The sequence below is a fragment of the Gouania willdenowi genome, chromosome 21, assembly GCF_900634775.1.
Source record: "Gouania willdenowi chromosome 21, fGouWil2.1, whole genome shotgun sequence".
Taxonomy (NCBI): Eukaryota; Metazoa; Chordata; class Actinopteri; order Blenniiformes; family Gobiesocidae; genus Gouania; species Gouania willdenowi.
In genome coordinates, this window is record NC_041064.1 from 19,326,836 (window position 1) to 19,343,952 (window position 17,117).

General features: G+C 35.8%; 3 protein-coding genes across 17 annotated transcripts in view; 2 read left to right on the forward strand and 1 right to left on the reverse strand.

Moving 5' to 3' along the window:
- Nucleotides 1–1,386: 1,386 nt before the first annotated feature.
- Nucleotides 1,387–4,783, reverse strand: commd6 (COMM domain containing 6). 2 transcript variants are annotated; one of them, XM_028435417.1, is made up of 8 exons: nucleotides 4,705–4,783; nucleotides 4,585–4,599; nucleotides 3,544–3,593; nucleotides 3,182–3,247; nucleotides 3,000–3,076; nucleotides 1,779–1,947; nucleotides 1,548–1,700; nucleotides 1,387–1,472 (listed from the first exon to the last, which is right to left on the reverse strand). In XM_028435417.1, exons 4-8 carry the CDS (start codon nucleotides 3,230–3,232, stop codon nucleotides 1,422–1,424), a joined length of 501 nt encoding a protein of 166 aa, XP_028291218.1. In that variant the 5' UTR covers nucleotides 3,233–3,247; nucleotides 3,544–3,593; nucleotides 4,585–4,599; nucleotides 4,705–4,783; the 3' UTR covers nucleotides 1,387–1,421. The 2 variants fall into 2 exon arrangements, with proteins under 2 accessions (XP_028291218.1, XP_028291217.1); XM_028435416.1 differs by having other exon boundaries at nucleotides 4,585–4,779.
- Nucleotides 4,784–6,287: 1,504 nt separating this feature from the next.
- uchl3 (ubiquitin carboxyl-terminal esterase L3 (ubiquitin thiolesterase)) lies at nucleotides 6,288–9,143 on the forward strand. Its single transcript, XM_028435415.1, has 9 exons — nucleotides 6,288–6,420; nucleotides 6,604–6,615; nucleotides 7,196–7,324; nucleotides 7,491–7,644; nucleotides 7,757–7,842; nucleotides 7,952–7,999; nucleotides 8,083–8,158; nucleotides 8,474–8,532; nucleotides 8,597–9,143. The coding sequence occupies exons 1-9, from the start codon at nucleotides 6,379–6,381 to the stop codon at nucleotides 8,681–8,683; spliced, it is 693 nt and encodes a 230-aa protein (XP_028291216.1). The 5' UTR covers nucleotides 6,288–6,378; the 3' UTR covers nucleotides 8,684–9,143.
- A 1,048-nt stretch (nucleotides 9,144–10,191) lies between these two features.
- The window catches only part of lmo7a (LIM domain 7a), a 61,673-nt gene continuing 54,747 nt past the window's right edge, over nucleotides 10,192–17,117 (forward strand). For 4 of the 14 annotated variants that reach the window (XM_028435383.1, XM_028435384.1, XM_028435386.1 and 1 more), the window contains exon 1: nucleotides 10,193–10,472. In XM_028435383.1, the coding sequence (XP_028291184.1) occupies nucleotides 10,404–10,472 (69 nt within the window). In that variant the 5' untranslated portion in view covers nucleotides 10,193–10,403. Of the gene's footprint in view, nucleotides 10,473–17,117 lie in introns of all 14 variants that reach the window. The other 10 variants (XM_028435393.1, XM_028435397.1, XM_028435388.1 and 7 more) reach the window with 5 other exon arrangements.

Sequence of the window (17,117 nt, forward strand, 5' to 3'; positions counted from 1 at the left end):
TCTCCATTTCTGCCTGTCTAATTTATTCTTATTCCATTTATCCAGTTCCATATCTTTCCATTTCATATTTATTTTAGTCACGTCCTTAAATCTAAGCCTATAGGTCTTCCTTATTATATATAATATGATATAAATATTTTTTATTTATTTATTTTTTAACGCAAGGTGGATTCTACAAATTTTACATGTTTTATGATTAGTTAAAAGTTGTTTTTTAGTAACTAGTAAAATAACAAGATATGGATTTTCTATTTAATGTAAAAAATGAAACAATTTAATAAATCAGGAGAAATAAAGTGTTGCATGTTGAAACTTGAAACATTTTCGACCTTTTTGAGTGCCTGCTAGCCTTTCTTATTATCTCACACTTTAGTTAAAGATGAACTGTGAACATTTTAGCATTCAAGAACCTCTTTTCTAACTGATAGCCCTTCAGACTATTCAATACCTATGAAGTAGCACACGGTTTCAGAAAGGTTGGTGACCCCTGTATTAACTGTCAACACAGTGACACCCCTTCAATTGTCATATATACATTTACAGTATGTCTGACTTACAGTTTTAAGACTTTTTTTTTTGCACCATTATCCATGTTAGTATTTATTTAATTGTGCTGCTGCAAAAACTAAATCAAAAAAGTGCATCTTGGTCAAACAAAATTGGAAATAATATGACACTGTATCACTTTGTCATGTGTTTTTCATGTAACGTATGCCTACAAACAGCCATCACTGTTGTGTTACATTGAAATAAACTCCCACTTTATTCAAACCATGATGCTTGAATGCTCATTTTTGCCATTTACAGCAGTAGAGGACACGATCAAGGAATTGGTCGGGCCTTGAGATTGACAAATCTGTTTAATTTACATAATCTTTCATTGGTATTATTAACACTGATTTGTGTTAGCTATCATCTAAGATCAAATTTTAAAAAAATATTTAAATAAATATACTAAAGCTAGATTAACTAGAACAATTATAACCTTTTAAAATCAATTGAAAAAAAATGCCCTTTCCACAATATATATATTTTTCAGTACAACATAACTACTTCAATTTATAGGGTTACTTTAGAAATACAGTTGTTTTGTACATCCAGAAATAAACACATTGGCAAGATGCAAAGTAGTCGAAAGTGCTATTTTTATTTTCAAGATTGCAATTAAATTCAAGAAAAATACATTTTGAACCACTGAGAGGACCTCCGTCATGCTTTTGCAGAATTAGTGCAGCACTGATACACTATGAAAACACAATTTAAAACTGCACACATTAAAATCAAAACAATTTAATTTGCTTTAGTACCAATTCATATAAAAATCACATTATTTAAGTGGCAGGTTGATGGGCACCAAGGCTTAGGGTGGAAATGTGCATTATTTTGTAGAGATTCTTCTGCCAGTATATGAACAAAGTCATTTATACAGTCTCCATAACAGCCGCCATCTCCTTAAACTGCTGGTGGAAATTCTGCAAAGAAAAGAAGGTCGAAATGAGTGGAATGGCACAAACATCACTAAATTCACCCATTCATCTTACACAAACCTGGAACTGTTGAACAGACATCTCAAAAGATCTTTGACGAATGAATCCTGATGGCTCAGCGATCTTTAGTTGGAGCGTTACATACGGGGAGTTCAGATTTCGACAGGTGTCTGAGCTCACCGCCATGCCCAGCTTCCACTGCATGTCCACTATCTACAACAGAAAAGCAGTTCACTCCTCAAACACAGAGGCTGGTTTACAAATGGGGTAACTGTGTAAACTGGGGCATACCCGACCAATGCCGAGTGCGCCCTGCACCTTCTGCTGAGTGTGAACTGATGCCCCGTGTTCGCTCCACAACCTGTGCACCACTTGGAGAGATGCTTTGGACCACTTCCCACTGCCTTCTTCCAGCTTTGACACAAGTTCATCCCCAGAGACGTTGTGCTTCCCACCAGACCTGTATATGAAAAATACATCACCTTCCCACACTGTGATCAGACTATTTCTGCTTCTTTAGTTGTAGTTTAGCCTTTTCATTCATTACCTAAACCAGGGGTGTTTAACTCATTTTAGTTCAGGGGCCAAATATGGACCAGTGTGACCTCAAATGGACCGTAGAATTTAGGTGTGTAATTTAAAATCATTTTTGTGGAATTGTTTGGGAATAACTGCAAGATTTGTGGAAAAATGTGCAATTAAAAATCACTGCATTCATGTGATATAAAAATCTCTAAAAATATTGTGGAGTTGGTGAATTTGAGATATCTACAACTTGATTATTTGGTCATTTACACAATAAATCATGTTTTCTCTGTCATTTTTACTTTCTCCTGCAGGCTGAATTGGATGCTCTAAAGCAGTGTTTCTCAAATGGGGGTACGTGTATCCCTAGGGGTACAGGATGGCACTGCAGGGGGTACTTGAGAGAGAGAGAGAGAGAGAGAGAGAGATCAAAGCATTAAAAATATGGGTTTTATTTTGTAGTTTATTTTTAGTTAAAAATTATATTCATACTAAATTTTACCAGCAACTCAGAAAACTACAACAAAATAAGAGAAAAATATAGACAACACAGACAATCGACAACAAAATACACATAATTACACGAAAAAACACAAAATTACACAAAAAGAAAAGAAAAAAAACACAGAAAATGATGATGGTATGGTGACCATAAATGATAAAAACGATAGAAATAAATCTATTCAGAAGGCACTAAATAATGTTTCATTCCACTTATTTATAAAATAAGATTCTTAGAAATGTGTGTTATAACTGCTTTAAAGTTATTTTTTACAGAATTCTGAGCAAAATGTTCTAGTCGGACAAAGGGGGTACTTGGATTCAAAAGTTAAAAAAGGTGGTACTAGAGACAAAAAAAAATTCAGAACCACTGGTCTCAAGGACCGGATTTGGCCCCCGGGCCTTGAGTTTGACACTTGATACCGAAATCAATCGTAGCTTAGCGTAAAAAACAAAATGTTTCTCAGCCCTTTCTGAAACCCTTACCTGAACGTTAACAATAGAAACCTGATGATGTCCTGTAGAGCATCAGCTTCCAGTCTGAATCCAGCGCTCTGAAGTTTCTGCCCACGGCAACAACAAAACAAGGAAGTAATAAGTGGAACATCAGAAAAAAAAAAAGAAAAAAAAAAGGATCCCATAATTCACATAATAATATAGTGACTCACATCACTGATTTCTGCTGAATCCACTCCTCTCGCCTGGCCCTGAAGATACATCAGAATGTGGCGACACTGTGGAGATTTAGCAGCAATTCACATATTTTTAACCAGCCAAGTAGAACACTATACAATGTCACAAGATCATTTTATAACAACTTTGCAACAATTAGACACAAATAAGAATTCAAATAAATTATTTCAGGAAATCATAATGCAATTTCACAAAATTATCGATAACAATTGTGATTATTTAATTGAACTTATATATATATATATATATATATATATATATTACAACCAGCATTTAGCTCTATTTGAAAGGTATTGATTCCTCAGTAATAATTCATGTTCAGAAGTCATTTACTTACTGTTTCATTAAAAAGATCAGGTGGCAGTCGACTGATGTTGTCCACAACACCTGAAATAAATGTTGCAGATTTACAACATGTCAGATATATCCAGAAAATTATGTTAATAAAATGTATTAATAGAGTTCATTAAAAGAAACTAAAAAGTCTTTCAATTAAAAAAAAAATAAAAATTTTTTTTTTTATTTTCTTCAAATTTCCATTAGAAAACTCAATCTAGATTTCAGGCTAAAAAAATTCATCAGAGCAAAGAAAGTCATATCATCATAGGGTAAAGGTTTATAGGATTGGACACCTGGAAACTATGCGTGAGTCAAAGCTAAAAGCGCTGTAGTTTTTTAGCTTGGTTATCTTATTATACTGTCCAGGCTTTATTTAACAGTTTCAACCCATATTACATACATATTCAGAGTTGAACGATAGACTGAGTTTACGATATAATAAGATAGATTGCGTTAACAATACAATACGTTTTGGAAGGGAAAAAGACCACACACAAAAATGCAGTTGGAAAAAAATAATGTCTTCTTTTGACTCTAAATTACAATGTACAAAATATAAACACAAGGCGTCCCTAATACATTAATTACACGTTGCCTTTCTGAGATAAACATGCCTATACATAAGAGAACAGGTAAGATTATTAAAGTGTCTATTTGTACGGTTCCAGTACGGATAACAGCCAATACTATTGGTACGTAGCACTTTAGGGTGAGGATTAAGTTAGAACCCAATATCGCAATACATTGTCGGTTTCGGGTAAGGTTTAGTCTTAGTCACGTGACTTAAACTGGCCAATGAGGGGCCCTGCGTACGGATAGAACGTCAAGTATATTGATACGGCAACCGTACGGATAGCCACTGCCTCAGATAATCAGACTTATTTGTTAAAGCTGACGTATTTGTTTCCTTACAGGACTTAAAAATTACATTTTTAAGAAAATGGTTAGTATGCAGTTCTCCAGCAAAAGTCCAAATACGACACTTCTCGGCAGCAGTCTGTCTAATAGAAACAAAGCTGAAAGACAAAATCAAACAAACCTGATAACTTCTCTGCTGCTGGCATCATTTATCAGGCAAACAGCAACGAAAACAGTTAAATAAAAGACGTATAGTTTTGTTACATATGCTACAAAATTGTCACCGTCTCAGTTATCTTACAAACATGAGTAATGCTTTATAATCGGTGTTCTTCCTTTTTCCTCCGTGTTGTTGTTGTTGTTGTTGTTCCTCTTCTTTGGCTGTAAAAGCAATGTTAAACACGAACAGCGCCACCTTCTGCATGGGAGGATGCCTGATTTTTCTTTTCTTTTCTTTTCTTTTCTTTTCTTTTCTTTTCTTTTCTTTTCTTTTCTTTTCTTTTCTTTTCTTTTCTTTTCTTTTCTTTTCTTTTCCTTTTCTTTTTCTTTTCTTTTTACATGATCCACCCAAATTCTAACCCCATGATGTACGTTATTATTTTATTTAAACACTAAATATAGTTACAGTTTTGAAATGCATGTATTTGAGAAGAGTAACTTAGGACACACTTAAAAATAACTTTTTCATGTTCAAAGTTCATTCATTCCCATTTTATCTTTCCCTTCTAAGACAACCAGGGTTCATCTTTTTTGTGTGGCAATAAATAGTCCAATAAATATAAATAGTTTTGCTGTTTAGACTGTTTGTATCGGCAGGTTTGCCCGAATAAAGGCAAGTGTAAAAAGTGAAGCTATCAACTGGTAAGTTCATAGGACAGTACTGGGAGCAACCATGCTGTTATTCACTTATAATTTCCTGAATGTTAAGCAATTGGTCAAAATTCCTTGAACTTGCAACTGCCTTGCTCAAAATTTGCAATGCATTTTTTTTCCAGAAATTTGTGGGTTCATTTGCAAGAATCTTTCAGGTTTTAGAAAAAATATTGTGATAAGTATTACTGTAAATAATGTAGTACTGCAAGTACAGCACAGTCATTTTTATGGCATTTGGGAATTTGGAGGGAGTGAGATATATTTAGAGCTTATGGTGATTTACAATGAGTCATCACTGTCATTTGTACTTTAAATGAACATCTTTGACACATGTGCAGCAAGAGAGGAAATGCATGCAATTGGTGTATGGACTTTTTGTTTATATAAACAAATGCAAAAATGTAATGCCTTATCAAGCATATTCGTTTAATCATCCCGTTTTCATTTAATAAAGTCTTACTTCTGTGTTTGTTGTGGAACAATTGTGGAAGGCAGATAATTTATCACCAATTTAGAAACATCTTAAACACAATCTAGCAGAAATCCAACCTTTTTTTTATTTAATTTTTTTTTAATAAATAAGAATAAATAAATATAAGAGGGTCACTCAAATCTCATTATCCTCTTTTTTTCCATAGGAATTTGATCTAGCCATATTTAAATTATATTATTTATTGTTTAATAGTGTACACATCGTTTTATATAAAGACGTACATTTTTATGTTCAAATTAATTTCCTCAACGTTAAATCACGCGTTTCGTTTAGATATATTTGTTAGCCACGCCCGGCGCTTTGGAATGGTCTACAGTTATATCTAAAACGGGGAGATTGTTTTCAAATGTACTTTTTATTGTCTGAATTTTGGCAAAATCTCCCAAGTACGAAACACATAAAAATATCTTGTAAAAAATATATCAGAAACCAAGCCATGGCTTTTATAAAGGTTAAATATCTTGCAAAAAATTCAAGATAAATCCTGGTGAACACCCCTATGTCTGAATGCGCCCTCCCGATGCGGAAGTGTTTCCAGCTGTCAGATTGTTGGAATAAACCCGATTCTTCTCGATTGCAAGACCCGCAACAACCAAACGTTTGTGCACAATGGACTCTCCATGCTGGCTGCCTTTGGAGTCAAACCCAGAAGTATGTGTTGTTTTATACTTTTTAACTTTTAAACTGAGGTTTTTCCTCGAAGTCATTCATTCACGTGCAGTCGAGGGTAGCTAACTTAGTGCTAGAAATGAGAGCAATAGCTTAATATGTCAATATTAAACTGCTGACTTCACTTTTGACTTATTAACGTTTTGATTTTGCGTTTCTTTTTAGGTCATGAGTAAGGTAAGTGGTTTTCCACTTTGTTTTATATTGTAAACAAACAAGGTAAGAGGTTGGTATGTGGTATAGGGGTGTTGTGATTAAAAACGTATCCATTATATTTGGTGACTGCCTGGGCTTGTTGGTAATACCGGAAGCAGTAAAAAGCAGTATTAAAATAAATAAAACAATTCTAATCCAAATTAGATTGTATATACAAAATATGGTTAATTGTGCACATTTTATATCAAACTTGAGTCATTTATGTGCTGATTAATTTGAAAAAATAAAGAATACATAAAATTACCCAGAGTATAAAGTAATGAACTTTCTATGACTTTATAAAGACAGCCTATCCCATCTACATCTGCTGTTACCCCCGACAACTGGTAGCACTGTCAAAGTTACCAAACATAATGAACACCTGTTGAATATTAACAACTGGTGGCTCAAGGCCTACCAACAATATTATTCTACCCAGAGGGACAGAGTAATGGCAGCTTTGAATTTTAAGTTAACAGAGGTAACGTTATGCTTGGAAATCAAATATGGATTCTATTTCAAACCATATCTGCACATCAGTTTATTTATAATTTGTGTGTAGTTTCTCTCTTCATTGGGAATGATGCCAACCTGGCAGTTTGGTGATGTGTATGGACTGGATCCAGATCTGCTGAGCATGGTACCGAGACCAGTGTGTGCAGTTCTACTACTCTTCCCAATCACTGAAAAGGTATACATCTGTGTGTGTGTGTGTGTGTGTGTGTGTGTGTGTGTGTGTGTGTGTGTGTGTGTGTGTGTGTGTGTGTGTGTGTGTGTGTGTGTGTGTGTGTGTGTGTGTGTGTATACTATAGACAAAGTGCACATTTTCTTCTTTTCAATGCTTTTCTCCTGTTCAGTCGGAGGCATATAGGCAAGAAGAGGAGGACAAACTCAAAGATCAGCAACAAGATGTCTCTGACGTTTACTTCATCAAGCAAACAATTGGCAATGCTTGTGGGACAATAGGCTTAATTCATGCCGTGGCCAACAACCAGGCACGCCTAGAGTTTGGTACGTACGGCATTGTGATCATGTGGCATGAAGAACTAAACCAGATTTTACCGTTCTATTTGATCATATTCCTTATAGTAGTTTGATTTGACACAGTTTCTATTTTCTCCAGGACCGGACTCCACTCTGAAGAAGTTTCTTGTGCAAACGAGTGAAATGACTCCAGAGGAGAGAGCTTTGTTCTTGGAGAAGGATGAGGTAGAAAAATGCCTTCCTGTGATGTTTTGTTGATCCTTGACTTTTACATCCTGGTTGTAAAGGTTCATGTTTTTCCTCTTTATCCCCCCCCCCCCCCCCCCCCCCCCAGAGCATACGAGTCACGCATGAATCCAGTGCACAGGAGGGACAGACGGAGGTTTGAATTTATTATACGTTATTTATGTTGTTAAAAGGTTCATCAGAGTGAATTTGGTTTTGTTTTGCTTTTGTTTCTAACAGGCCCCAAGTTTAGATGAGAAAGTAAATCTGCATTTTATAGCTTTTGTGGGTAAAGGAGGACTTCTATATGAACTGGGTGAGTTGATTCTGAGACATTTTGCTGTTGTATAAATAATGCGATGTACCAATTTTATATTTGTCAGTATCGAAAAAAGTATTACAGTGTGTATATGAATATTACCAGTACTAATGCAACCTCAAACTACCACGCACTCTGCTTTTACAACATCAACATTTTAAGTAACCAGCTGCATGGAAAGGACTTTTACTGTTACATGCAAATACCACAGGTTAACTTTGGTTCTCATATACTTTCACAAAGATGCCAAATGTTTATCACAAACTATGACTTAAATACGTGCTAATAAAGTGTTTTGTTTTGTGAGAATAGATGGCCGAAAGCCCAAGCCTGTTCTTCATGGGAAAACCACGGAAGACACCTTTCTTGAGGTAGCAAATAATGTATATATATATATGCCTGACAAAATGTTGAACTATTGTTTTGTTTTCTCAGGATGCTGTAGGGGTTTGTAAGACCTTTATGGCTCGTGACCCTCAAGAGGTTCGTTTCACCATCATTGCCCTCTCCAAAGACTCATAATGGACTACAGAAATCAAAACCTTTACTGCCAAACATTCTCAAGTGCTGTCAAGATTACTAAGTTTTACCAATTTTCTTCAAATGTACTAGATAGACCCTTAGAGAATTATTGCAATGGTAAGGTTTCACATGTATTTCACTTTAACAAGTTTTTCTTGTCCTAAACAAAATTGTTCAGTTCACCGCTGTTGGTTTTATTTGTCTCGCCTTCAGGTGTTATGTTGACAAGCTTGGTCTAAAAATGCAGTGTATTTACTTTATTGCTGGGGTAATGACTTTGATGCACACCGTGGGTTGTCGTTTGGTTCGGATACCTCATCCAACCACATAGTCAAAGTGAGCTGCTTTGCAGGATTCCAGATATTTGAAAGATCAAATATGGGTTATTACAATAAGTGTCTTGAAATGTTCAAAAGGCCTCTTTTAAAAAGAGCTCAATAAAAATCAAATGCACTCTGTACTTTGGTGTGAACAGTGTCTAATTTATTCTTGAAATATTAAACAAAAACTGTCAAATTTAATAGTTTTTTTTGGTTGAAAGGTCACTGCGGGGTGTTGAGCAAGTCCCTTAACTGATTGTGTTGTATGTCACTTTGGATAAAAGTGTCTGCTAAATTATATTGTTGAAAAAAATTGTCAATATGTGGGCAGTGATGTTCATAAACTGATCTGCTTTAGCAGCAGAAGATTATAGTATTGGTCACAGATTGAACTGCATTTCAGTCAAACATGCATGTATCAATAAGATTAAAAAAAAAAAAAAAAAACTTGTATACAATGTTGAAAGTAACTAAAACATAATTACACCTTTGTGTTTCACTCTGTATGGCATGATGTCTAAAAAGGATAACTAAAAGATGTAACATACCAACCAACCACATATGTAATTACTGATGAATACTTGCTTTTTGATGAAAACCTTTCTCCACGCCACTTAGAGAAAATATCATCTGCACACGATGTTTTTAATGTTTTTCAGGGTTTGCATTACTCTTAATCGCCACAAAGGGGCGTAACAGGAGACATGATCAATCACATGGCAGCATGAATTCTCCAGAAAAGTTTACCCCGGAGCTCTAAATTATTGACTTTTCTGTGTTTAGATCACGGAAAGTCTTATTTTAATCTACACGCCCAGTGGAGCCTGCAGGCTTCGGTTCGTGGTTATTTTCTTGGTGTTTAATGACCTCTCTGTTTGAGTCACCTGCTTTATGTGGAACCAGCTTCAATTTGGGAACCAAACAGAGATGAGACGATGGAAGTTGGTTCAAACTTATCAACAGTGAACGGCTTAATGGAAAGTCCGTGGACCTGATGCAGGAGTGTGCAGCTCCTGAACCTAAAGGCTGTAAAGTGTTCCTCCGGTGATCCGTGGCTGCTCCAAACGCTGCGTAAAGGTGCGCAAAAAGACTGAAAGCGCGGGCGTGTCCGCAGGTAATGGGCCTAATACTGCGATGCAGAGACAACACGTCACTGTTACACCTTGCATTCACTCCTAACCGTGCAAAAGAAAACAACAGAGGTTTGTTTTGTTTTTTGGCAGAAAGGGTGCGAGCACACGTCCACCTGTGGTGCGCACCGGCTGTAGCCTAGTATTCTTTAACCAATGCTCATCACTTGGTAACTTGAACTGACCCACTTTGATGTGGCGGACTGTGAACGTGGGCCACCAGGAAGAGCCTCAGCGTGCCTGTGAAGTCTGGATAATAACGTTTTTGTGATGGAGTGGCGTGAGCAATCCTATGTCAGCTGCGATGAAGCCTTCTCAGAGGCGCAGAGATGGATTGAGGTAGGTCACAATATTATTAAAGAGGCTTCCAGACTGGCAAAAACGGAATTTAGGATATGGATGTTTGGTGTCTGTTACAATCCTTTGATATTTTATTTTATTTTTATTTGATTTGATTAGTAACTTGATAACTTCAACTGCTTCTTGTCGCCAAGTTGAGGCAAATGCTCATTTTCAGACTATAAATGATACATTTTCAATGTGTCATGATTTTAAAGAAAGCAAAGAAATCATACAAAAAAAAAAAGCTTATTACATGTCCAATTTAGCCTACGGCTGGTTTTACTGGTTTGCCATGAGTAATCACATGGTTTCTGGTTCTTCAATAATGTGAAGTGTAAATCCCCTGAAGTGAGAAAATAATGTCACATGCCTGTGAATGGGTTGAAAGGAGAAACAGAGTTTTGGTTTCCACTAAATCTCTGATTAAGATGTAGTTACTCAAAAAAAAAAAGGTAAACACTTAGTATCAGTTTCAACTGCACAGGGTCAAATTCCAGATAATAGTACCCTGTGTTAAACAGATGTAGACGTTTTAGACATGTCAACTTTTAACCTCATATCTCAGGTAACAATGAGATTAATCTTTTTTTTTTTTTTTTTTAGGACACCAGAGATATGTTAAATGATATTAGGCTTTTGTCAGTTGTTGATTCATGTGGTGTCAAAAAAGGCTTCCTCAATCTTCCCACAAAAGGTTTATTGGCAAAAGAAAAAATCAACAGAGCAAAGTAGACGGAAACCACTTAACCACACATTGATGGAAAGAGTAAGTTAAGTATAAGAGAAAGTTGTCATAGTGGTAAATTAGTAGGGATGCCCCAATACAACTTTTTCACTTCCCATACGATACTGATATTGCAGCCTTGAGTGGTGGCCGATACCAATCCGATATCAGCACAAATCATACATACTTTTATGACTTATTTTGTAGTGTGGAATGTTAGAAAAGGCTTGTGATGTCACTCAAACCGAGAACAATAGTCAACAATTCAAGTTCACTTCAGTTATTTTTTACTGTCAGTAAATGGTGGGAACAACTGAAGGCGGGGACTAAAACAACAAAAACTTATCAGAGCGCTTTAATCAAAGATTTTAGACGCAGTCCGATAAAATCCGATATTCGTTTTCTGGCTGATATCAGACCGATATTTGATATCAATATCGGATTGGGACGCCTCTATGAATTAGACTTCACATTGCACTAGGGGTGGGAACCTCTGGGTACTTCACGATACAATACACAATACATCACGATAACGATTATATCACGATATGACAATACTGCAACTATCGATATATTGGTCAGAAATCAATCTACGATAATCTATGACATGACATGAGAAAAAAAAGATTAAGTAAAAAAACACAATTTTTATTTTATATCTCTGAAAGACAATAAATTGAACAGTGACACTATTTTAGTGAAACATTTCTGTAAATAAGTGTCAACATACCAATGTAAATGAATAAGTATCTCCAATAGTGCTTTCTGTAAACAAAAAATAGGGTCTTTTTTACCAGTGACACCATTATAGTGCAATATTCCAGTAAACAATATATTGGTTCCTTCAACAAACAGTGACAACATTTCTGTGAAGACGTACCTGCACATTTTAGTGAAAAAGCAGAAAAAGTTTTGAAAATAATAAATACATTTTAAATCCAAGAAGGAAAAAAATCAATACTTAGCGCGAGCATATCGATAATCGAATAATGTTAATCGAAAATATTGCCATATATCGCCGTATTGCGATATCGTCACACTTCTACATTGCACATTTTAAATTGCACAGCAACAACATTCAGAGAGCGCAAACCTTCACCATGCACCAAATATTCTCTTTGACAGATATTGACAGTTATATGTATCAATGAGCCTGATCATCATGGTACCAAGATCATTCACATTTTAAAGGCTTGGAGCAAATTTCTATCTCCATTAATAACAATGCAGTAGATCAAAATGTTTGGGCACCACCATTTTATTTTTATGTCGGAAAAATTGCGATGAAATTTGCAAATTGGATCTGATTTGGGTGAAACTCAGTGAAGTTGAAGAGCCAATCTGACATAATATTTCATAAAGATCAGTTAATTACAAACTGAGATATAAATTGTTGAAATTTCACCAATATGACAGACAGGGATTTTTCACACTGACCCAGTATCAGTATATTGATCCAGATCCCCTCCAAAATGTAATGGAATGTAATCTACCATTGCATAAGGTCTATCTTTGATTCAAATCTTGTCAAAATCCGTTAAGTACTTTTGACTTAATCCTGCTAACAGATACACAAATAAATGCAGATGAAAATATTACCTTCTTCTTTGCTGAGGTAATATCCCATTCTAAATATGTATAGATTCACCAGGAGCATAAGTATGTATATTGTATGACTAATTCATTGTAGTGCTAACACTAACTCCTATTCACTTCTCAGAATATTCTATGGTAGGCATTTGGAGTTTGTTAATTTACTGGAACACAAAATTGGTTTCAATGTCTACTGTGTAACTGTATTTAAGTTTTGATGGATGTTTTATTTGCATTGTATTTATCCCTGAGGCCATACAGTGATGCTAAACTTTAAATATTCATTACTATTAGATAATGGGTGACAGTAATGACCCCACATTTAAATGGAATCAAGACAATGCCTTATCCCAAAAAGTGGCAAAATTATCTTTCCCCAACTCCCAAAACCTCCTCTCAGTGAGACTGCATTGAGCTACATAACTGTAACTAAACTAATATTGTTCTAATTTCATGAAGGGTGAATCAGAATGCTTTGGATGTGACATCAGGGTCTCCCGCTCTTGCACACTGGCCCATTGTGGTGCTTTCGCTGGTGGAGGGGCCACGCTCTCCAGCAGGGCGGGGAGATTAGGGAGAGTGTGGCCAAGGCTGAACAAATGGATCAAGGTGAAGGCTGCGGAATTTTGTAATAGAATATAATGTATGAGCATTCTAGCTTGAAGGAAATGTAAGAATCAGAGACCAGGTCCAGGCTTTAGGGGAAAACTTTTAGCTAATAGAAGTTGCCACTGTATGATTAACAAGCTGTTGGGCTTTACAGCACTTCAAACAATGGCATGTGTTGGTGGTTTTGTTATTAAAAAAAAAAATGTGACTCAATGTTCTGGAGCCTGTCACATGGACACATTCCTGTATTAGCTGCCACGGTTGTGAACATAGCCCCCTCAGAGCCGTGTGGCCATCAGCACCGGTGGGTGCTACATCCTACAACCACAGCGTACCCTGAAATAAAAGGGGCCCTTTGTTGAATGAACAGAAAAGCTTCAAGTGAGACTATTTTGACAATCAAGAACAAGTGTTGGTGTTTATGAGAGGTACAGGTCAGGGGATCTTGTGAGTAGCTGTGGATAAACACAAAGAGTCTGTTGTGCAGAACAACTGAACTCCAGTTAGTGTATAATTAGAGCTAAGTATTTAATTTTAATGTTTGCTTCATGGTTTTTATGGTGTCATACAGCATGTGTATGTTAGCAAACTTAAGTTACCTGAAATCTACACCCGTCTGCTATTCCATTATGAACAGCTGCTAAAAATTGTGTGAGTTATTGCCAAAGAAGGCATGAACTTCACTAGACCTCTGAAAGGAACTTGCCCCAAGACATTAGCTTTACATTATGTGGGTTGCTATGGATCCAAATTACTTGTCCAGCAATTGAAAAGATGCTTGATTGGACCATGTTTGCTTTTTGGAAGGGAAGATTATTCTGCCGAAAGAGGCCACATCTCAGCGGGAAAATACTGTATATGCTGGGGGTTCAACATAACACACACATGCATATAGTCTATTTAACCAAACAAACACTGTGTGGGAAATTGTACTTATACTCTTTAAAAACAAAACTGACTTTTTAAAAAAATAAATAAAATACATGTAAACTATATCAAAATACATTGATATTTTTGCATCGATCACATCTAATCTGTCTGTGTGTATTTACAAACAGTGGTACCGTCCTATGTCAAGTTGATAAATGGTAATTTATTCTTTGAAACATGTATAAACTCTTATGCTGCATATTTTAGTCGACTATATGACGAAAGCTAAGTTGCGTTTTAGTCAAAAGTCTGTAGCTGAAACTAAAACACTATTTCCTAGATATTATTACCATGCAGATATGTGTAAAGTCCACTTTTATATTATAACTTGCCTGGAAAAAATGTTGGAACTTGATTTGCTGAGGTGTCTATTTTTAAATAGGTGGAATGTATGTTTTTATTTGGTAATTAATGTAGCAACTAAACTTGAGGTTTAAATCTGTCTTCTACAGTATATGCCAAGAAGTGTAGAATGTAGTTTCAGTATATTATATATAGAGTATATTGTATAATCTGTAAAATTGGTTCAGTTTTTGTTTCCATAATGAGGAATCTTGTAAATCCAGTCATCATAACCAGTCTTTTCTTTCCTACTGGGTTGATAGCATTCTTCCAGTCATCATTTGTGATTGCGTGCCTTTTCACATAGTTGTATTGTTTGTTGTTTTTTCCAGAGCCGTGTGGCAGTGCTGTTCATTAGTCACTCTGCGGCCGCCCAACTCCACTTTCTTGACTGTTTTGGCAGAAAGCAATTAGAGGCCACTGGCTTTCAGACGTACCGCACATGTAACATGTTGTTTTCCCGCCGATGGTCATGGGTCGTGTTCAGTTCTTCCAACATGCTGATGGTTTTTAGTCTTTTTACAACTAAAATGCATACAGAAGTCAGAAGCTTGAATAATGTGGATACATTTGTCCTCCGATGACCCTCAACTCTGCCAATTATAGTAGGGGGATGGGACTTCATCTGCATAAACCTTGTGTACAGTTTTGCTTCAGTGCGCTGCATGAATAACTGTGAACTGAGACTCCTGATTTGCATGTGTGCGTGTGTTCGTTCACTAGCAGAGGTGACAGTAATTGATTACAAGTACTCACGTTACTGTAATTGAGTTGCTTTCATGTAGGGGTGTCCCGATCTGATATCAATATCGGATATCAATCTGATATTTGCCTGAGAACAAATATTGGATTCAAATTTCCAGATTTTCCGATTTTTTTTTTTCCTTTTTTTTTTTCAATTAATTTTTTACATATTTTATTCAATTGTAGAATACTGTAGATATTATGTTGAAGGGTAAAATGTATGTAACCAATTGGTTAATAATAAATGGGTCAGTTTTTCTCATACCCACTGTTGCTGACTATTGTTCTCTGAGTAACATCACTTGATCAAGCCTTTTCTAACATTCCACACTACAAAATAAGTCATTATTTTTTTATTAAAGAAAAGGGAAAAAAAAGTATGTATGATTCATACTAATAATGGTATCGGCCGATACGCAAGGCTGCAATATCGGTATCATATCGGAAATGAAAAAGTTGTACATCCCAACTTTTATGGGTACTTGCACTTTTTTGAGTATACATTTCTAAATCAGTAATTTGACTTGTACTTAAGTACGTTTTAAAAGAAGTAAAGTCATTTGTTACAATTCTACACCAACCGTTACTGAGTAAATTAAAAAAGATCAACAGACATTGTGAAACTACAAAAAATGAGATGACCAGACAACAATCAAATCACATCATAGCCGACCAACCAGATTAAACGTAATGCACCGTGCCAAAACTGCATTGAAAGGAGGTTATTTTCTCAGTTTTAGAGTTTGTAAATGTAGCTACAATTAGAGCCTGAACATTTTTATATTTTGAATTTAATTCATTGGGGTTATTTTATTTTATACAGATGCCTTTGTGAAAAATAAGCAGTTCTTAGGGAACCGTGGCAAGATTTAGTACCAAAAAATAAACGTGGGGAGTGAATGTAACTTGCTACTTTTTACCTGTACTTGCGTATTTTATGTATGACCTACTTGAGCAGGATACATTAGTACTCTTTACACCTCTGTTCACTAGGATGCCCTACTCAGTTTCAAGCGGCAATAATGAACATTTTTCACAACCATCTGCGAGATTGTATCTTTGTCTTGGACTGGTACCTAATATGGAAGTTGAGAAGCACATTCTTGAGGGGCAAGAAGGAGGGTTCACAGAAAGCCAAGCTGATGGTGAAAACTTAGTAGTGCAGTCGCCGAGGCTAAAAAAGGCCTCTAACTAAGGAGATGGATGCCCCAACCAGAGGTATAACAAGTTGAGATTGGTATCATTTGGACCTTGATGATGTGTAGTTTCTGAAAAATGATGTTTAGTTGCAGTTTCTGTGTACACCATGTCAAATTAACCCTTTGTTTGTCGAAAACCTCACTATTGGGGATGACGAGTAATTGATAAGCTGTGGGCACTATGGAAATAACAGGCAGATCAAAGGATATACCATCAAAGTGACATTTAGTACTTTGATCTAACTTGGTACCAATAATCAATGTATCAGACAGACACCTTGATCACGGAGCAAACTGCCAAACACTGGAAATTCTTTCATTAAAATTAACTGAATTTTTCAATGTTTGGGGTATATAGTGTTACAAAGTAATTAATATACCTGTATTTGTATCACTGAAAGTCTTTTTTGTCAATTAAAGCTATAAAATGAAGTTTGGTTGAAAGTTGGGTTGCGTATTTCATTGACATGGTGTCAACTTCAACATCGTTTTTCAGAAACT